Below are 22455 nucleotides of genomic sequence, written 5' to 3'. Positions count from 1 at the left end.
GATGTCATCAGTGATGTCACTGAAGTATGGTGTTCTGTGTTTAACTGTATAGATGAAGAAATGGAAGTGTGATTGATTCTTTACAGGACTGACTTGGTGTGTGAGTAACTCCATGGATGAGTGGCAGTGTGTGACTGTCTGCATAGGTGTATGAGTGCATATGATAGTGTTGTAATAATGAGTGACTGTATGTATGAGTGATTGTATGGGTGAATGAGTGAATGTGTGTGTAGACGTAGGAATCAGTGAGTGCGTATGTAGTAACTGGTATTGGTGTGTCATGATGTCATCAGTGATGTCATTTGAGATGTCATCAGTGATGTCATCAGTGATGTCATTTGAGATGTCATCAGTGATGTCATCAGTGATGTCACTGACCATGTCATGAATGATGTAATATGTGACATCATCAGCAGTGGATTGCGGGTGCGCGATATATAGTTAGTGCAACTAACTATATATGGAATTTCAATGGTTTTGTGTGAGTAAAATAAGGTTTTCTAAATGCTAATTCCTAACTATATATGGTCTATAACCTATGGTTCTTTCAGTGAATTTTCAAGGTTTTGTAAATGCTAATTCCTAACTATATATGGTCTATAACCTATGGTTTTTTCTGTGAATATATATATAGATAGAGAGAGAGATATATCCATTTCATTTAGGAATCAACTGCAACAGGAGACCACAGACAATAGGACACCCACCGCAACATTTTCACGAGCCCACATGGGTTTTAATCATTCAGTTACTTACTGCTCCAATGATGAACTCACTCGAGACAATTGGTTCATGCACTACAAGACCCAGAAGGCCTTTTCATGTGACCACGCCCTTGGAGGCAGGCGTTTTAAATCACAGTGCATGCTGCATCATCATTGCCAGCAGATGCCATTGAGAAAGGGATAGGCATCCCGAAACCGGTTTGGCTGAAAAGAACAGATGGTGACTGTTTTCTCTGCGTCTCCTGTTGCAGTTGATTCCTAAATTAAATGGATGCAAATGTTACCGATCTTCTTCCTTCGAGGGCTAAACTCTAAGATGATATAAATATATATATATCATGTATATGTGTGTGTGTATCATAATGTGCGGACAAATCATACCCATCACCAACTTCGATATTATAAGGTGGAGGCAAACCCAGATTTGAATCACCAAAATAATGATGTAGCCTTTGACGAAGGCTTCGCAGCTGAGGACGTGTTTTGTCTGAATCAGATCGCATGGGAACAGGGTGCGCTGGAGCGGAGTCAAGGGAAGACTGACACCTCGACCTGACAGCCATGGGGCGGTAGTCCCCCAGATTTTTTGCCTGGATGTGAGAATTTGAGGATTCCATTCTTATACCCGGTGTTGACACTCGGTTTCAGGTGGCCAACTATGTCTGCGAGACCATTCTCGGGACTCAGCTTTGAAAAAGAAATAACATTCGCAACTACTGGGAAAATCGTATGATCAGACCGGAAAATTTGATTGGACATCATTGTATGGAGCGTTAAAGAAATTAACTCATATGTAAGGTGCAAATCATGTATTAGAGGTGCCATCAATTGTTGAGTTGAAATTGTGTTGGGAGCAAGTACCTACAGGATTGATTGCCTTTTCAGTCCCATGGTTGGTCTCGCGGACCTAGCTGGCCAACTGAGACCGAAACGTCGACAACTCATCCTCCTTTACATTAATAGTCACACTTTGTGTTATGTTCAGTTCCATCTGGATTTTTGGAATTATTTGTAAATTAATTTGATAGGACACTCAATTTTGCTAAACCGATTTTGTTTAGAGGATTGATTACGCTTCCATAGATCCGTATACTGTATTGATACTGTTAAGTGTATAGGATTATATAGTAGCACAAGTGTCAGCATCTAAACTTGGTTAGGTAATGCTTGGAATTTTGGTATATACAATGTGGTTTGTACTAATGACATGTATAACTTAATTAACGATATAGAGACTAAGCTAAAACATAGTATAGGCGCTTTTACTTCAATACATCTGTGTTGTCATTTAGGAGTCATTATTTGAAGATAATGAATATGATCACTTTTTATGACCAGCTAAAAGAGTAAGCTTTTTGAGAAAAGATTACGCAGGGAATACTATTAACTAGTATACCAAGTTCCCTGGGCAAGATTGGGTTGCCCTATTGTGTTATATAACAAAAAGACATGCAGAAAAAGTAAGGGCCTCTACCTGCTGCAGTGCTACCGATGGGCAGGGAAATTCAGGCGCAGCAGTACCAGTTGAGAAATCAGCGCCTTCAATCAGAGATCAGGAGTGAGAACAATTGACATCTTGACACCCTCCCAACTTTTCTTCCGACAGAAAATCACTGGATGGTGTGGAGTCCTGGTTCAATTATTTAGGCTTCTTCTTCAACTTGGATTTAGACTTGCCGGATGACTTTGACCATGGCCTAAATAGTGGTATCATGTCTGCTCCCTAACCGTGGAGCAAGAGCAAGACATAAGTGAGATCAGTGACTTCTTTTGGTGTTCGGCAACAAACACCTTGCTTCAAGGTCCTGTATTGCCTTGCAATGCATGAAAGCACAATCTTCGTATGACTTGGATCATGCCCTGAGGCCAAAGACCAGAGGCATACCTTGTGCAGGTTCTTCATTTACACCTGTTTTCGATAGTCATGGTAAGGTTTGAATCATGTAGTCTTCAGTGGGGAAATCACTGCCTTACACACTGGAAAATCTGAGGGAATTTGTCAATAGACGAAAAGGTAGAGGAGCTCTTAATCATATATACAAAGATGCTGAATGACACACGAGTGACCCTTTTATGCAGCTCAGCTCCATCACTTCCAGGGCGGAAGGCAACCAAGGCAGAGTCAAATGGCGCCACACAGCAGGGCATGGGAGAACTGATGTGAACAACTTCCAGATCCATTCTAGCATTTAACAGTGAGGAGTCTGCGGTTAGAAGCATCCATTAGATTTTGATAGGCAGTCTACACACTACCACTGCCCCTATTTAATCGACTCACTACTCAATTGACCACTAAAATGGATTGGTAGACATAAAGCTGAAAAAAGCTGAAAAAAACACATCCATTTCTTTCCTTAACTTGATTATTATTATATACAGCAGTTGGTTGATCAACCATGACCTTTCCATGCAAATAATTAAAATGATTTAATGGAAGCAAAATCCCATTGCTATTTTTTTTTAGCCAATCCCAATGCAAAATAATAATACTTTCTTTTTCCTTCAGGGTAAATTTATAGACTTTGGTAAATTGTGTTTTGTTTACGCCCAGAAGTCAAAGGTATCTATTTATTTAGGTTTGTTTGACCTTAACCTGAGCCTCCAATTCCAGCCAGCACATGAAATGCATTTAAACTTTAATTAAAACAGAATCTACAACTATTTTTCAAGCAATCAAACATTAAGAAAAGCGCTGCTGGGAAAGCAAAAAATAAGAATTACAACCAATTTTAAATTAAACAAGCGATATGGCACAATTACCTGAAGGAGTGGATCCTTTTTGTGGAGGTCCTCGGTTAGCTCCTTTATAACTTGCTCTTGGCTCTTTAGTTTCTGGTTGGTTTCACTCAATAGAGCATTGTAATGCTGTTCAGCTGCATTTCCTTTTTCCAGCATTTCACCATGCAACTTCTCAAGCTGATTACGAAGATCCTATAAATAGCAAACAACCAGCATATTTAGTATATGGCTGACAACAATCCAGATTATGATTCTATGCTCGAAATGAATCAGTCACTTTTAGCTGAAGGGTGCAGGAGACATGGTCACCCTAAGACACGGTGTAACAAGATGCATAGCAGGAGTAGCCATGGGGGGCAAGGTAGAGAAATAAGTAAATAGGAAAGATGGAACATGTGCTGTCAAAATATGATTCAGAGAAATCCAAGACTAAATACATTTTTCATCCTAAACCATGGGTACAGAAAGAAGAACATAGTTGGAAGATGGAGACATGGTCCTCATGTCAAGTCACTAACATTCAAAGAGGGGTACTGCATAGGGACCCAAAACAGCTGTTTAAGAAAGAACTATGCCCACTGATCAGGCAAGGGAAGGAGACATTTAACCATTTTTTCTTTCATTTCTATTTGGGCTCTTTGATGAACGTGGATAATTAAGATTCTTGAAAGATGCTATATTACAAGTAATTGGTAATGGAGCAGGAGTACAGTGTATGAGAAGGAATTGGCTGTTTGATCCACCTTTCTTAGAACTGGATTACCATATTTTTAAAAGGCCAAACATTTTCAGATTTCACACTGTCCGGGAGCATGGCTCTCACAGACAGTTCCTGCCTCATTTCTGTGCTACAGGGAAATCTGAGAGGGAACTTTCTTATTAAATTATGCAATTGTACCCTGCCGCAAAGTGTAGAATCCATATAACTCTTATTGAGAATAGAATGCTTAGGGCTCTGAAAACTATGCCTGTTAGCGGGAGGCATTAATTTGTTCAATATCATATGTAATATGGAGCTGGTCCTTTACTGTTATTGAGTGTGGCTCAAGGAAATATTTTATGCTTTGAATCTGGCAGCAGCATTAAAAGCTGAATTGTGGCTCATACAAGCAAATGTGGACTGATATTTTGGACAATGGAGAGACATTGATGAGAACTTTCAAGGGCTCAGTGTTAAACGCATAGAGGGAGAACTTAACTGTGCAAAACTGTTCCATGTTTAAGGGCTTTCAACACTGCCATTTCACCCTAGATATTGTCCATCTTGTCCAGATTTTACTTTCTTAGTTCTGAGTGATGTGAACATGTCAAAGTGTTTGAATATAGTGAATTAAATAATCGGTAATGTCTACTTCACATTTGTCCCAGTCTGGTCAAAGAGCAAATATGCAATGAAGGTGTACAGTAATATGGACAGGTAACCTTCTTCAAAAAGCTATATTGGAGCTGGTCAGGTGGTGCTGTTGAGAGCAGGTAACATGGAGTGGTAGCATGAGCAAACTCAAAGGTGTAAATGGAATTATCTGTAAACAATCAGGGGAAAAGTTCCGCACTGGCCATTGAAATACAGTCGGTGTAAATCCAATTCATATCGTGTCCAGATATTTGCCTAAAACCCATGATGACTAGGAGGCTTGTTCACCCGCAAAATGTTCATTAATTACATTTTGACATACAGATAAAAATCACCCTTGAGGCGATTCCATTGGGACTTGGTTTGGAAAAATAAATCATATTTTTAATACATTTTACTACACAATGTAGCCTTTACATACAACAGTAGTACAGAATATATAAGCACAGCAATGCATTTAGGTCATAAGCAATACTAAGTCATTATCAATGACTAGTAACAGCTAGCTCAAAAGGTACCAAAATACGACTTCATTATGAATAATAGAATGTCTCCATTCCTGTGACCCAATTCCAATCAATAATAAGATTCACCCCCCCTCCTCAGTATTCATACTATAACAGAAGAAAGCCTGGTGGTCAAGCATTGTGATACACTAGCAACAGATTAATTGATCATACAATTCAGGCAACTGGCCCGATATTTGTTTTAAAATAATGTATTTCTTTCACTTTAAATTACTCATTCCATTGTGCAGGCTGACTCCAATATTCTAACTTCACATACGGTGGATTTGAACGATTTGCAAGGATCCACAAACTGTGGAAGCCTCACACAGTTTTATTTAATTCACAGGACTGTGAAGGTTTCTAGACACGTCAAATCAGGCAAATGATTGACTATGTTTAGAACTATATTCTTTACCCATTGTACCTCAGACCTAGCTGCAATCCTTAGAAGATAATAATCCTAAAATGTTTCCCCTTCAGAGAAGTCAAGTTCTCTAAGTAGCTGAACAGGATAAGACTTTATACATTACACAGTATAACCAGAGACAGCTTAAATCCCAAGAAGAATGTCATCTTATTTTGCCACTCTAACATCTATCCTCAGATAGTAATTTGAACATTGTACATCAAACTGGAGTGCAGGACGATTTAAACATTTTGTGTTGCATTAAACTGTGCTGATAATTAATATTGCTCTTGGCAATGTCATCTAGAATACTAGCCCAAAGGAGATTCAGAAAAGTAGCTCCCAATTCCTATGCTCAGTTTATTCAGCACTTAACAAAGGGGTATAGAATAGGTACTCGTAAGACTTTGCATGTAGTAGTTAAGTAATGTCCCTCACTTTTCCTGAGAAACTTGTTTGGCAGTAATGATGCAGGAGGATTCTTATCCTCAAATAAGCAATGCTATTTCTTCGGGGGAGGATGCAGATGGATGTCCAGTGGTTCAATTGGGTTTGCCTTCTTTATGGAAACCCTAGTGCTCGAGTGCGTACAGGCAATGTGGTGTCAGCCTCTTACTACATCAATAGAAGAACCAGTCAGGGATGTCCCCTCTCACCCTTGTTGTTTGCTTTAGCAATGCAACCATCAGCGGAACGGTTTAGACAAGAAGGTGAGAGGTTGGGGGTGGTTCTGGACAGGGCCTGCCATATAGTATCGCTTTAGGCAGACAACGTACTCATTTATCTTAGAGATGGGGTCCGCAAGATACAGCTGGTGCTACCCATCCTGGAGGAATTTGCCAAGCTTTCGGGACTACGTATTAATAAGAGGAAGACCTACGTGATCCCATTGCATCCTGCCCCAGATAGGCCGCTGACCCTCTCACTAGACCTGGAATGGGCATCTACTTCCTTTAAATATTGGGGATTCGGATTTACCATACCCAGACGGACCTTTTCGAGGGTAACCTGCGCCGCGCCCTCAGAACCTTGCGGGCGAATGTGGGCTTTTGGAGCACCCTCAAACTGCCAGCTATGGCTAGAATGGCACTATCCAAAATGGTTATGCTACCGCGGCTTCTTTACTATTTTGTCAATCTACCGGTGATAATCCCAAAACGTTGGTTCAAAACTTTGGATGCGCTCCTGAGGGATTTGGTGTGGGACGGCGGACGTAATAGAGTTTCCCTGCAGCCTTTACGACTCCCGCTAACGGGGGTGGATTGGGAGCCCCCGATTTCGAAGCCTACTACTTGGCAGCACAGCTCCAGTGGCTGGCCAGATGGCTTGATGGGAGAGGATTGGATACACTGTCCCTGCCAGATAGTTCCGTGCACACGGTGTTGCTTCCTAGGATGCTTAACCGGAATCAGAGGCTCAAACACATGGGAACGTTACTTTCGGTGGCGCTGAAGTGCCGGGATAGATGCACAGCACAGTCCAAAGATCTATGCACCAAGCATCCCCCTAGCGGGGCTCACACAGATTGGAATGGGTCCCCACTTCCACAAAGACAGCTGTTGGGCTGGGAAGACGCTGGAATAAGCACAGTGGGTGACTGTTATCGTGACGGAGAGCTACTCCCGCTGGAGGACTTTCTGGAATACCGCAAGCTGCCCCCAGGGCAGTTCCTAAATTACCATAAGATATGGGGAGCACTGGTGGAACTGTGGGGGCCAGATGTGAAAGAGCCAGTCACCCATGCGACTCTCCAGGCCATGGTAACATTGGGTTCGGCAAGGCACCTGGTGAAGTGGCTTTATCAGGCAATAATGGTGACCACACCTCAACCATTGCCTCACCTGAAACAATGATGGGAGAGTACCTTGAATAGGAAGCTCACTGAGAAAGAGTGGAGCAGAGTCTTAGGCAGCCCGTATAAGGTGTCCAGCTTTAAGCGCATACAATTTAACATGCTCCATAGAACCTATCTAATCCCACACTGGCTGAATGAGGTATATGGGAATGAAAGCCAAGCTTGTGCCAGATGTTTCACCACTTGTCTAATATTGGAAATGATAGTCATGTAGTAGATTAGTAGCTTTGAAAGTGAAACTGAGATGATAAACTATCCAATTCCAGACAAGCTTGAATGATGTACTGTGTAGTATAACTGACAAGCATAATATGTAATATACTGCTCTTACTATGGACATGTAACTGCGTTGAGTGTTTCTCTTGATTATTATATAAATGGCAATAAAAAAAATTCCCCCCCAAAAATGCAATTTCTTCAGTAGTTGTTAATTAAGATAGCTTCATAGTGCTGCGTCAGTCAACCTATATAATTTCTTCACTTCTTTGAATGCCACAAAATGCTCTTTAACTTTTAAAATGATGCAGTATGCGTATATTATTTCACGTACAGTTGTCCCAATACAACTCTTTTCCATAATCCATTAAATATTTATACCTGTACTCCATGTCAAGGATGAGGAATTATTATATATTATAATATTTGCTACAAACTTCTGGAGACACTCATATTAAAAGGTAGCGTGTCCTGCTAAACCCTTTAGCTTTCTCACCGCACCAGGCTCTAATGGAGGGCAATAGTGGTTGCTGCCATTTCCTAAGCCTAACAAGTGTCTCTGCAAAGCTGAAGAAATGTGGCATTAGGAATCCATCAAGAGAGTGGTGTCTTTATTGGTTGCTTAAGAAGCCAACTCTGCATGTCCCTGCCTTGTTTAAACTCTGTTCTAAGACAGGTTTCATAAGGCAGAGAGGGTATGGCTGGTCCTTTCTCCCAGTCCTTACAGCCACCTCAACTAAGAGGCCAGTTTTCATCAGCGGCACAGGCTAATACGAAAAATGGAAGCTGAGATCCAACAACGGCCCCATCAGACAGCAACTGAAGAAACTGGGGGGTAGATAACCTACCCTTGAGACTTACATAAAGGCCAACCAGAGAAGCTCAGGAGGAAGAGCTAACCAGTTTTTTTGTCTCTTCCTCAGGCAGGCCCATTATAGGATCACATCCTGAGAGGGAATGCACGTGGCAATTGCTCAAAACTCCAGAGGAAAATGTAGGTGTTGAAATAAACCTGGATTGGACAAGAAGTTAGTAAAGAGATGGAAAGATGCGGGGACGGATGCAGGATCAAAAAGGTGAGCACACTGGATAACGGTCTCTTCTTCAGGTGTTTCCCGGGATTCCCCAATTTAAACCAGAGGTTTCTCATAAGGGGCTGTCAAAGATTTACAGAATAGCATGACCATGATGTTAATATCTACACAAACATGTTAAAAACAGTGAATAACCTGTATAAACTTTGTAAATAGGTACATACATTAATTGTTTTGTCACCTCTGCTTTTCTGCAGTTGAACCTCATCAAAATCTTTCTCCATTTGCAATTTTTCTTGATGCAGAGTCTGAATTTCCAGATCTTTCCTCTTGATGATTGCCTGCAACTTGCGATTCTCCTTCTCTTTTGCATGACAATCGGCCCTTAGCTCACCAACAAGGGATTCTTTTTCCATTGAAATTGTTTGATCATTTTCCACACCCTGAAACAATAAAAACAGTTTGAATAAGCAAAATGTTATTTTCAAGACCCTGCAATAGGAGAGAGGAAGATACTTAGGACCGAGACTTTGAGCACAATAGTTACCCAAGCAGTGAGGTCTTCAAATCATCTACTCTTCTTCAATAATCAAAACGTAACTGTGGCTAATAGATAACCATATAATATTAATGATAGTTGTATAAACTAGTACACTGTGATTGAAGTAAAGATGTAGGTGCAGCTCTCACTGGTATTTGTTTTTAAAATGTGACTGATCTCCTAGACTCGGCTCAGTTCCTGTCTGGGCTATGCCAACCCAAGTCCACACACAAACACGAGTTCAGCTATTCACAAACATATTTAAACATTTGCCTTTAGAGATCATTATACAGTACACAAAATAACTGAACAATTTTAAAGTATAAAATAAGTATTTGCTTCTGCATCTAGAGATGTGGGGCCTGGGGTCCAAATCATTATGGACATATGAGTAAATTTGCATCTTGTTAAGTCATTGAGCTGGGCACCCTTCTATGAGATGGGCTGTGAGGAGTTTTCTCTCCAGACTAATGGAGACCACAAGGACAGCCGGATATAGTAGAGTAAAATAGAGTTGAAAGTGAAATGATGGAAGTAGGAAAAACAATTTCATCATGATTTTGATACTTTCAATAACATTTGGTTGGAACTGCGAAAAGTGAGTAAGGTCCTTCGCAAATGCCTCTTTCCAGCATTTGTGCCACTTTCTACATTAAACAAATTCTTCGTTTTTGTCTACTCAGTCAATATCACGCCTCCTTTCCCTCCTCAATGACAAGGAACTTGATGGCACCCTTTCCCTGGCACAATAAACTTGAAGTCTTGGACCACTTGGAGATTCAAGAAACAATCTAGTGCCAGGAGCAGTCCAGCTTCCTTGCCTGGATTAAATACAGTATGTTATGAAAGCTACTGCAGGTTCCCTTTCCAAATGAACAAGTTACTTACCTTACGTTATTTGTAGATTCTTTATCTCAGAATTTCTACCAGGCGTTAGTCTGGATCCGGAAATCTTTTCTTCAGCAATACACCTGCGCATCCGTAGATGGCGTTGGAAAACTTTGCGTCCGTCGTCGGCATCGTGGTCGCCGGGATGACATTGTGGTGCCTACTAGGACACCGCAAGCGCAGAGCCATGAAAGACACTGCCCACTGGTGCGCCACAACTAGGGCCCTGTGAGGGAGTACCTATCCCTAAAAATCAGTTTGCAGAGCAGGGAGGATGGGTGGTGGGAGGAAGGAATCTACAACAAACATGCATCTCTTTGCTGTAGACTCCTACCTTAGAATAGATACCCCAGCAATACCATCCCCGGAGAAGGGTCTGTGAACCAAGTTCACACCGGATAGTCCTGGACGACCGAACGGGCAAAATAGCAGTCCCTTCAGACTTGACTGTCCAGGCAATAGTGTCTGTTGAACGTGTGCAGAGACACCAGGGTTGGCGCCTGGCAGATATCAAGGAGTGGGACTCTGCGTGCCAAAGCAGTGGATGCTGACGTAGCCCAAGGAGTGAACAAGCGACACCAATGGAGGATTCTTCTATGCTAGAGCACAGCAGATCTTAATGCAAAGGACAACCCATTAAGAGAAGGTATGCTTTTGAACAGCCCGGCCTTTCTTGGCACCCACATAGCCAACAAAGAGTTTATCATCCACCCAGATGTCTTTGGTGCAGTTAAGGTAAAATGACAGTGCATTTTTAGGCTCCAGACGGTGGAGTCTCTCCTTCTCCTCGGAAGGGTGCGGAGGTGGGACAAAGGTAAGCAAGGTGATTGATTGTCCTACATGAAATGGTGTAACCACTTTAGGAAGGAACAAAGGCCTCGTTTTAATCACCACTTTGTCCAGATGCACAGAGTAGAGGGAAAATGCTACTTACCAGTATGCATCTGTTCTTGGCATGTAGAGCTGCAGATTCTTACACTGTGCATTAGATCGCCACCTGGTGTTGGGCTCGGATGATTGCATGTTGTTCTCGTCTTGGATGAAGTTTTTGTAGTCACGAGATAGGTGACTCCTCTCTTGGACAATAGTGCGCATGGGCATCGGCTCCATCCTTAGATTGTTTTTCGCCAGGATGGGAAATGATGGAGTTTGTAGAAAGAAGAAAGGATGTCCATGCGCGTATATCTAATTAAGATAGAAATGGACGAGATACAGGCCCCGGGGAGGCGGGACCGCGTGTAAGAATCTGCAGCTCTACATGCCAAGAACAGATGCATACTGGTAAGTAGCATTTTCCGTTCGAGGCATATGAGCTGCAGATCTTACACTGTGCATCGATTGTACAGCAGTGTCTCCCCTAGCGGTGGTCACCTGTATCTGTTGCAGTAGTTTGAAAAAGGGTTTTGAGGACAGCTTGGCCTACTCCAACTTGCTGCTTAGCTTGCACATCAACACAATAGTGTTTAGTGAAGGTGTATGTTGTAGATCATGTTGCTGCCTTGCAGATGTCTTCAAGGGGAATGTTCCCTAAGAAAGCCATGGAAGCTCCTAGTTTGCGTGTGGAGTGCGCTCTAGGAGGAACAGTTAATGAGCGTTTTGCCTTGTGATAGCATATTTGTATACATTTAACAATCCACCTTGCAATTCCTGATTTTGAAATGGGGTTGCCTTTGTGTGGTGGAGAGAAAGCTACAAACAGTTGCTTTGTTTTACAAAAGGATTTGATCCTATCAATGTAATAGAGAAGAGCTATTTTTACATCTAGAGTGTGTAGAGCTCTTTCTGCTACAGAGTCAGGGTTTTGAAAAAATACTGGTAACTCTACCGATTGATTTAGATGAAAAGGACTAATTACCTTAGGAAGGAATTTAGGATTAGTCCTTAGAACCACCTTGTTACGGTGTAATTGTAAAAATGGTTCTTGTATAGTGAAAGCTTGTATCTCACTAACTCTTCTAAGAGAGGTAATAGCAATAAGGAAAGCTGTTTTCCATGTGAGAAATTGCAATTCACATTTATGTAAAGGTTCAAAAGGGGGTCCCATGAGCCTTGTAAGCACAATGTTTAGGTTCCACACTGGAGATGGTGGTAACCTAGGAGGAATGATTCTCTTTAATCCTTCCATAAAAGCCTTGATTGCAGGTACTCTAAATAATAACATATGCTGTCTGTTTTGTAGATATGCTGCAATGGCTGCAAGATGTAAACGTATAGATGAATATGCTAGATTACATCTTTGTAAATGGAGAAGGTAACAGATGATATTTTGGATGGAAGCATCTGGAGGATCAATTTGATTTTTAGTGCAGTAAATGGCAAATCTTTTCCATTTTGCAGCATAGCAAGCTTTAGTAGTAGGTCTACTGGCTTCTTTAATGGTATTCATACAGTCTGGTGGTAGGTTAAGTTAACCATTTTCTAAGACTTCAGGAGCCAGATCGCCAGATTCAGTTGACTTGGATCTGGATGCCTGATGTCTCCATGATTCTGCGTTAGCATTGATGGTGTCAGAGACAGTCTTTGGTGTGGAACTAGAGGGAGTTCTAGCAGTGTCTTGAACCACGGTTGGCGTGCCCATGTGGGAGCTACCAGGATCAGTTTGAGAGACCGTTGTCTGAGCTGGAGTACCACTGGTGGTATTAGTGGGGTTGGCAGAAAAGCGTACGCAAATCTGCCTGACCAGTTCATCCATATCGCATTGCCCTTGGACAACGGGTGTGGAAACCTGGCGGCGAAGGTTGGGCATTTTGGGCATTTTGCATTTTCGTGTGTGACAAACAGGTCTATGTCTGGATGACCCCACTTGTGAAAGAATGGTTGAAGAACTTGCAGATGTAGTTCCCATTCGTGAATCTGTTGTGTTTGTCGACTTAACAGATCGGCTATCTGATTGTGAATTCCTGAAAGGTGTTCTGCAAGCAGATATATCTTTTGTGGAATGGCCCATCTCCAAATGTTTTGTGCGAGCTGGGACAGTTGCTGGGAGTTTGTGGCTCCTGGTTTCTGTATGTAGTACATGGCTATCATGTTGTCCGTACAGACTAAGACAGCTTTGTTTTGTATGTGTACTTGGAAGGACTTTAGTGCCAGGAAAATCGCCATCAACTCTAGGTGATTGATGTGAAGCCCCTTTTGTTGAGCAGCCCATCTTCCCTGAGTTGATTGGTGGAGCAGATGTGCTCCCCATCCTGTCAGGGATGCGTCTGTTGTCAGTACTATCTATTGTAAACCCCAAGTTGTGGAGTGTCTGAATTGTGTGAGATGTGTGTTGAACACACTGGTTGAATGACTTGGCCTTTATAAGCCAATCGTCTAGGTATGGGAAGACATGGATCTGTTGTCTTCTGAGATGTGCTGCTACTACTACTGCTAAGCACTTTGTGAACACTCTTGGTGCCGTTGTTACCCCGAATGGAAGGACTTTGAATTGATAGTGTGAGATACTTCCTGTGAGAAGGATGTATGGGAATGTAATAGTAGGCGTCTTTGAGGTCTAGTGTAGTGAGGAAATCGCCTTGTTGCAACAATGGTAGCACTTGTTGTAAAGTGATCATGTGAAAATGATCTGGGTGTATGTACAGATTGAGAGTCCTCAAATCTAGAATTGGTCTTAGTGTCCCATCCTTTTTGGGTACTAGAAAGTAGAGTAAGTAGACCCCTGTTCCTTGATGTTGCAATGGAACTAGCTCTATTGCATCTTTTTGTAGCAATGAGAGAACCTCTTGTTGGAGCAGCGTTAGATGTTCTGTGGACATTGGACGCTGTCTGGGTGGTATATTTGGAGGGGTAGCTGCAAGCTGTAGGCAGTAACCATACTGGATAATCTGTCTTACCCACCTGTCTGTTGTGATGGAGTTCCAGACAGGTAGGAACTGTGTTAATCTCCCCCCCTACAGGAGTGGTATGCTGTTGGGGGAGCTGAAGGAAGTCACTGTTTAGTGGTGGAAGAGGATTGATTGTGGTTGTTACCTCGACCTCTTCCGTTATTGTTATTACCTCTGTAGCCCCCTCTAAAGTATCCTTTATTAGAGGATGCTTGTGTGTTTGTCTTGAAGGAAGCTGAATTGTCTGCTGCAGCTTGTTTGGAGCCTCCTCTGTAGAAGGAGCGACAAAAGGAGCCTCTAGCTTGGTTGGACTGCAGAGCTCCCTGGCTCCTTGGCTGCGTCCGTGTCTTTTTTCATTTTTTCAAGGGCTGTGTCTACTTCTGGACCAAACAATTGTTGTTGGTTGAATGGTTGAGTTAAGATAGTGGTCTGTACCTCTTCATTAAATCCTCAAATGCGTAGCCACGTGTGACGTCTAAGAAGGACACTGGTGTATATTGCCCTGGATGCAGTGTCTTCTACATCTAGTGCACATTTAATGGAGGCATTAGATATAAGTTTACCTTCTTGTATGAGGTCATCTGCCTGTGCCTTATATTGATCAGGTAGATGTTGTAAGAGCTTCTCTAGCTGATCATGGTGAGCCCTGTCATATCTTGCTAGGAGGGCCTGTGTGTTAGCAATGCACCATGCATTACTAGCTTGGGCAGCTATTCTTGTCCCTGAAGCATCTATGATTTTGGATTCTTTATCAGGAGGTGGTGCTTCTCCTGATGTTTGTGAGTTTGCCCTTTTCCTAGCGTTTGAAACTACTAGGGAGTCTAAGGGTAGCCGTCCTTTAATGTAAGCAGGATCCCCAGGAGCTGCTCTGTACTTTTTCTCTATCCTTGGGTTTAAGATTCTAGCCCGTAGAGGATCTTTAAACACTTCTGGTGCATGCTTAATTACTCCTTTAATCATTGGCAGTATTTGCACAGATTTTTGGGATTTTTCAAAAGTGTCTAGTAAGAAGTCCTCTTCTGGCTCATCTAAATGCATAGTGACATTGTAGTCGATGGCAGCCCTATTAATTAAGTGTCCAAACCCAATATTGTCTTCTGGAGGAGAAGGTTTAGATGGATATATATGTGGGTCAGGAATATCTGGTATATCCTGTGGGTTTGGATACTCCCAGTCTGGTGAACCTGTAGGGTAGGGAAAAGGGTCATCTGGGTCTTTCCCTCCCCCCATGCTATACTGATCATCATCCTCAGCATCCTGAGGAGGTGTATGTTGTGGAGAATGAAGAGGAGAATTTTGAGGTGAAATGTTTAAAGGGATAGCAAGAGAGGGAGCTACAGGAGAAGAAGGGTGCATAGGAGATGTGGCAGAGTCCTTCTTCTTGACAGGCACTGGAGGTGTAGGTGCTGTATCTGACTTCCTCTTCCTGTGTGGTGTGGTGGAAACATGTCCTGTTTCTGGGTCTATGTATATCCTCGTTTGCAGAGGATCAGGTATGAAAAGCTCTTCTTCAGAAATTGCTTTTGGCCCCGATTTTTTCTGCTCCGGGCCTGGTTTTTGTTTGTCTTTAGCCTTAGGAGTTGTTGTATAGTCCTGTGGCGTAGTTTTCGGCACCGAGTCAAGGCCTGGTTCAAGGACTTGGAGGCATCGGAAACAGGTTTAGTGGGTTTCGGCACCGAAGATTTTGGGGTGGAAGCAGGTTTCATTGGTTTCGGGCCGTATTGTCTTTAGGAGTCGACGGTTTCTGGGTCTTTTTCTGAACCGAGACTTCTTTCGGTTTCGCTGCCGAGGGAGCTGGTCGTATAGGCACGTGCGGTTTGCTCGGTAAGGAGCTACCAGAAGGCTTTAATATTTTCTTCGAAGCCCGGCTCGATGGCGGGGCTTTAGAAGCAATGTCTCGGTCTCGACTGGGCCCCGAAGGCAGAGTTTTGACCTTCGTCTTTGGTTTAGGTGGTTGGGCTGGGGTTGGGGCAGTCGTACTCATGCGTTGACCTGATGGTATGGAGTCATCGGAGTCGTCTGCCTCAGATACGATCTGGAGATCATCGGAATCTTCCTCGGAGACACGTGGACCTTCGTCGAAGATATCCACCGGTTCCGGAGCTGATCTCTGCATGTCGTGTCGCCGGGCCCTCCAATCTCGAATGGTCTTCTTGGATCGAAAGGACGCACAAGCTGTGCAGTTTGAGTCGTCTTTTTCCGGTGATAAACAGAGGTTACACACCTCGTGATGGTCGCTGTGTGAAAATTTTGCTCCACACTTGGGGCATCTTTTGAATGGTGTCCTTTCCATGAGGTGTAGGCTTCACCGCGTGGGTAGGCCCGACGGCCCGCGTCGACGACCGGAATCAAAGTGATGAGGTCGAGTCTACGTATGTTGAAGTTAAAGTTAGTTTTATAAAGTTTTGCGTGTCTAAGTCTTCGAAAAGTCGATTTTCGAACCGGAGCGGAAAAGTTGCATCCAAACTCAGTGGCAGAAAAAAACAATCTAAGGATGGAGCCGATGCCCATGCGCACTATCGTCCAAGGGAGGAGTCACCTATCTCGTGACTACAAAGACTTCTTCCAAGATGACAACAACATGCAATCATCTGTGCCCAACACCAGGAGGGGATCTAATGCACATTGTAAGATCTGCAGCCCATATGCCTCGAACAAGAGGTTTTAATGTAGAGCCTGAAGCTCACTCACCTCCTTCAAGCAGAGGTGATGGCAACAAGGAAGGCATTCTTGAGAGTGAGAAGCCTGAGAGGACAGTTATGAAGAGGGTCGAAGGGAGCACACATAAGAAATGTGAGAACAAGATTCAAGTCCCACAAGGGCAATATGAATGGAAGGTGGAGGAAACAGATGACTAATGCCCTTAAAGAATCTATTAACAAAAGGGTACTTGAACAAGGATGGCTGGGCCAGAGAAAGTATATGCAAAAGGACCTCTGAAAGAGGGGCAGAAAGGGGATCCACAGCCTATAGTCGGAAAGATTCCCCTGATGGTGCACCCACTGGAACTTCAGGTCCCACTGCAGAGCCTGCATATGCCACCTGTCATGATTCACCAGCAGGATGCAGGAGACCATGAGACCCAAAAGCCTCAGGGTCATTGTCATCGAAATCCGGGATTGAGGCCGCCACAACAGTATCATAGCCAAATAACCCAGACTCACTGTTCGGGAGGATAGGCCCAAAGCTGCACAGTGTCCAAAACAGCTCAGATGAAAGGGTGCGTCTAAGAGGTGGTCAGGTGTGACTTCTGCACGTTTATAGTGAACCCCAGCAAATGCAGGAGGTCCGCCATAGTCTGGCGGTGGGAAACAACAGCCTGGGACATGCCCGCCTTCAACAGCCAGTCGTCGAGATAGGTGAAGACTGGAACCCCTGATCTGCGCAGATGAGCTGCGACCACCGCCATCACCTTTATGAACACCTGCGGGGTTTTGGTAAGACCAAAGGGGAGCACAGTAAACTGAAAGTGCTTGTGGACCACTGTGAACCGTAGATAGCATCTGTAGGCCGGCAGGACAAGAATGTGGAAATAAGAGCCCTGCTAGTCCAACGCCGCCATCCAGTCCCTAGGGTAGAGGGCAGAAAGGACTTGAACTAACATGAGAATCTTGAACTTCTTCTTTCAGAGGAAGCTGCTGAGGGCCCATAAGCCTACAATAGGACACAGGCCTTTGTTATTCTTGGGCATCAGAATATAGTGGGAATAGTAACCATGACCTACTTCTGGAGCAGGGACCGTCTCTATAGCTCCCTTGGCCAAAACTGAGACTTCCTGGTGGAGGAGTAGTCTCATAGGGGAGTGAGTAGCCCCTTCGGACGATTTTCAGAATCCACCTGTCCGACGTGATGGATTGCCAGTGGAGGAGGTGATGTCGAATCCTGCCTCCAACAGGCTAAAGATGGGCCTGAAAGATCGGACTAGGAAGGGTTGGAGGCAGTGGTGGGGGGAAAGTGGACTGGTCCACCTGCTGGCTCACAGACCCACGAGTGTGCTGGGTCCCACGTCCGCAGCCACACAGAGGCTGGGCAGCTTGCGTGAACCGGTGGATAGACTGGGCCGCCGTGGTTGGGCGCCCCTTCCGTAGCCACAAAAGGGACTGAGGCAGCACCTGCGTGACAATATGATATGGGGTATTCACTGACCGCAGAGCCAGCTTCTTAAATTCCCTATCTGGGGGAGCAAAAGGGAACGCATCTTTAGAAGAAGAGGCTTGGATCACCAAGATCTCAGGGCAAGAGTGTTGGGTGAAGAAGACGGGGCCGGGCGATTGTGGTGGTATATTGTCCTCTCCACAGGAGTCCCTGTGCTGGGCTTGGACCATGTGCACCAGAGGACTTCAGTAAGGGTTTCATTGAATTGCTGTAAGGGTTCAGAGGAGGAAGCCACAGACTGAAGCACCTCTGTCAGGAGGTTAGTCCTGACTGCCACTGAAGGGAACTCAAAGGTCAAGAACCTTGGCCCCCCCCCCCCTTCTCACTACCACCGCATAGACGCTCCCTCCTCCATAGCCACAGTAGAGAGGGAGAAAGCAAACCAGTATCTGAAGAAGGGTCCAGACCACTGGCATCACCCACGTACTCTCGCCAGTCCGGTTCTTCCAGCTGGTCGGTTAAAGTGTCCAGAGACCTCTCCCAGTCCTTTTCACCACCCTTTGGTCGATAGGGAACACCAGGAATGAACAGGGGAACAAAAGTACCTTCCGGCATCTGTTCAGACATCGGCCAACGTGGGTCCGGCTCCGTGTCCTACTTGGGGTGAAGGATGGGTACGCCGTTGGCCAAGGGCACAGCGGGGGGCGTCATCGGGATCGGCGCTGGGGAAGGCTGAGTGAGATCGAGTGGCGTCGATCTGGATCCAGCCCTAAATCCGCGATGGCCCTCTGGCGCAGGAGCAGCCGGCATCGAAGGCCCAGGACCCCAGACCCCTCCACAGGGCCAGGAGGCACGCCGATGGAGATGGGCTGCCCAAAAACGAGGTGTAAGGCCTTGTAAAATTGTCAAAGTGAGGCAGGGGACCCTCGAGCTCTTGGAAAGTGTGGGAGGCGCAGAGTCGTCCCTGAAGCAGGCCCCGGAGACGGAGTCTTTGAGTAACAACACTCACGTTGCAGCAGCCGACCGGTAGGGAGAAGGCGAAGAGCGTTTGTGCTTCCTTGCCTTATTCTTGTGTTTGGACTTACCCGAAGACCTCGATGCCTTGGAGTGTGACGACGAGTGGGAGCTCTATAAACAGCCACATTACATTCCTCTTGAACGAGACCGGGAGCGACGTGGAGTCGACCAACGGGCCTCCAATAACTTTTGGGACCGCTCCCGCAAAGTGTTATGATTCGTGGCCGGCAGTCGGAGCACGACTTCGGGTCGTGGTCGAGCTACAGACAACACCAGCGCACGAGGTACGGGTCCGTCACAGACATCATCCTGGGACAGGTGTCGCAGGGCTTGAAGCCAGTCCAACCTAGGACAGGCTTCAAGCCCTGATCAAAAGGGCTGACAAATATACTTTAATGGTGCCCATTGCAAGTCCTTGCCGGGTAAGAGATCAAACAAACAACAAGATTTGACAATTTAGCCCAAAACAGGTTTATGTTGCCTTTGGCACACTAGAACACAAACAAATCCCAGCTCCCTTTGTACAGTGATGCCTAGCAACAAGGATGACATGCACAACTTTGGGAGGAAGTTTGAACGCAATTAAACTGCTGACGTTTAATCAGAACGCATGGCTCTGCGCAGGTTTGGGTGCAGGATACTGCCCTGCTGTTCCGACAGGAGATCTTCCCAAAGCAGTTGTCTGATCGGAAAAAAGATTATGCCCAGACGTTTTGGGTACCACACTGCCCTTTCTAATGCAGGACCGCTAGGATGGCTTGGGCTCGGATGTTGCCGATTTCCTTTAGAACTAAGGACAGAACAGTCAGTTGAGGAAACACAGACAGAAGTCCTGTGCTCAACTCTAGCCAATATGAGTCTCAGAGAGCGATTTATTGGAAACTCTGGTGCACAAAGATTTGCACACAATGGGTTAGACGGTGGTGAAAATATCTAGGCTATTCTCCATTGTTGCAAGATGCCATTTATTATTATTTATTTAATGGTTTTATAAAGCGCGTAGTAACTCAGAGAGCATCCCAGCGCTGACCTAATTCTCCGAGGGTTTCAGCTGTCTGAAAAGCTTATGTTTGCGGGAAAAGGAGGGTCTTTAAGGTTTTTCTGAACTGGAGGTAGTTCGGTTCTATCCTAAGTTTCCGTGGTAACTGGTTCCAGTGTTTTGCCGTGTGAACCGAAAAGCGACGGCCACCGGTCTTGGCCTTTCTGACTCTCGGGACTACGATAAGATTTTCTGCTCCGGACCGGAGGTCTCTCTCCGCTTTGTATGGGATTAGGAGTTCTTTAAGGAGGGGGGGGCCGTTATTATTGATGGTTTTGTGGGCTAGGCAGAGGGCCTTGAAGACGACCCTTTCTCTGACTGGAAGCCAGTGAAGGGATTTAAGGGCCGGCCTGGCGGAAGATCTTCCTGGAGTGCTCGTGAGTAGGCGGGCTGCGGCGTTTTGGGCTTTTTGTAGTGAGTTCAAGGTGGCTTCGGGGGCTCCCAGGTAAATGGAATTACAGTAGTCTAACCTTGCCAGGATTAGGCCCTGAATGAGGAGCCTCCTTGCCGTCTCCGGGAGCAGGGGGAAGACCTTCCTGCAGGCCCTGAGTAGCCCAAAACATGTCCCTGCTGTTTTTTTAGCCTGGGTTTTGAAGCTCATATCCTTCTCAATCCACACACCAAGGCTTTTGACCTCTTCCTTAGGTGTCGGAGGGTCACCTAGGCAACTAGGCCAGAGGTGAGATGGTAAAGAGAGCCCCTTGTGGCCCATCAAGAGGATCTCGGTCTTGGACCCATTCAGCTTAAGTGAGGAGAGGTTCATCCATCGGTGGACCTCGGAGAGGCAGCTGTGGAGATCCGATGGGGCGTGGTGGGGGTGTGAGAGGGTTACGACCAATTGAGTATCGTCGGCGTAGTTGATAATTGATACGCCAAACGAACTGACCCTCTTCTCCAGTGGGGCCATGTATACGTTAAACAGCGTAGGGCTCAAAGATGAGCCCTGTGGTACTCCGCACCGGAGGGGGAAGGTGGAAGAGCAGCTGTCATTTTCCCGCACCTGAAAGGATCGTCCTGATAAAAAGGATTCTAACCATTTCAGGGCTGTACCCTTTAGTCCGATCTTTCCCAGTCGATGGATTAGGGTTGGGTGATCTACAGTGTCGAAGGCCGCACTGAGGTCCAGGAGGATCACTGCCACTGATCCTCCTGTGTCCAGAATGCTTCTGGCCTTCTCTACCGCTGCCAGGAGGGCGATGTCCGTGCCCTGACCTGGACGGAACCCTGTCTGGGAGACCGCTAAGAGGTTGTTGCTTTCTAGGTAAGATGACAATTGTTTGTTTACCAGCTTTTCTGCGATCTTGCTGTTTCCAGGAAGGAGGGATATGGGCCTGTAGTTGGTGAGGTCCAGCGGGTCTAAGGAAGGTTTTTTTAATAGACCTTTGACAGCTGCCATTTTCCAGCTGGAGGGGACTATGCCCTCCGTGAAAGAGGAGTTGATCAAGGCCGTAAGGGTGGGGATGATGGTGCTCGACACTTTTTTTAGGAAACGGAAGGGTGCAGGGTCGAGAGGGGAACCACTTTTGATTGAAGCCAATGTTGCTCCTACTTCTTCCGTTGTTACGGGGCCAAAGGCATCCAGGAAGGGTTGGGGGTGATCTAGTGACAGAGGATGATGGGTAGCGGTGGTAGTGAGATCCTGCTCTGTGTGGGTTTGATCGGGGGGAGGTATGGTGAGAAGAATTTTTTGAATCTTTTCGTCAAAGAAGGTGGCTAAGTTGTTGCATTTAGTTTCAGCTTCTTTGGGGTCAAGGTATTTGAGTGGGGGGTCAGGGGCGTGGATGAGTTCTTTAAGAACCGAATAAGTTTCATGGGCCGAGCAAGCGGAGTTTTTAATTCTGTTCTCATAGAAACTAGTTTTGGTGTTACGGAGCTCTTTTTTATAAGTTTTTATAGAGGAACGGAATGACTCTTTTTGCTCCATGGTTTTTTCCTTCCTCCAGATACGTTCATTCCTTTTGCAAGTCTTGCGAAGAAGGTTGAGTTCCGGGGTGTACCAGGGTGAGGGATTGATTCTCTTGATGTATTTCAGAGAGTGAGTTTTGGGCAGAATGGCATCGAGCGAGTGGGTAATCCAGGTCCTGAATTCTTTGTCCCCTGCTAAGGTGTCATGGGGGGGAGGCGGGGCGCTTTCCCTGAGTTTGGCTGCCCACACGTCTGGTTCCAGTCTCTGCCAGCGTCTGGTATAAGTTCTGGTTTTGGAGGGTGGAGGA

The 22455-nt window shown here is 45.2% G+C and overlaps 1 protein-coding gene across 2 annotated transcripts in view; it reads right to left on the bottom strand.

Moving 5' to 3' along the window:
* Positions 1 to 22455, bottom strand: part of CDK5RAP2 (CDK5 regulatory subunit associated protein 2) — an 841564-nt gene that overhangs the window by 557882 nt on the left and 261227 nt on the right. For both annotated transcript variants that reach the window (XM_078642183.1, XM_078642184.1), the window contains 2 exons: positions 9063 to 9281; positions 3486 to 3656 (listed from right to left, as the gene is read on the bottom strand). In XM_078642183.1, coding sequence (XP_078498309.1) covers positions 3486 to 3656; positions 9063 to 9281 — 390 coding nt within the window. The remainder of the gene's footprint in view (positions 1 to 3485; positions 3657 to 9062; positions 9282 to 22455) is intronic.

Source organism: Lissotriton helveticus, chromosome 5_1, assembly GCF_964261635.1.
Source record: "Lissotriton helveticus chromosome 5_1, aLisHel1.1, whole genome shotgun sequence".
NCBI lineage: Eukaryota > Metazoa > Chordata > Amphibia > Caudata > Salamandridae > Lissotriton > Lissotriton helveticus.
The sequence above is the reverse complement of the archived record's forward strand: the minus strand, read 5'-3'. Positions and strand labels throughout refer to the sequence as shown.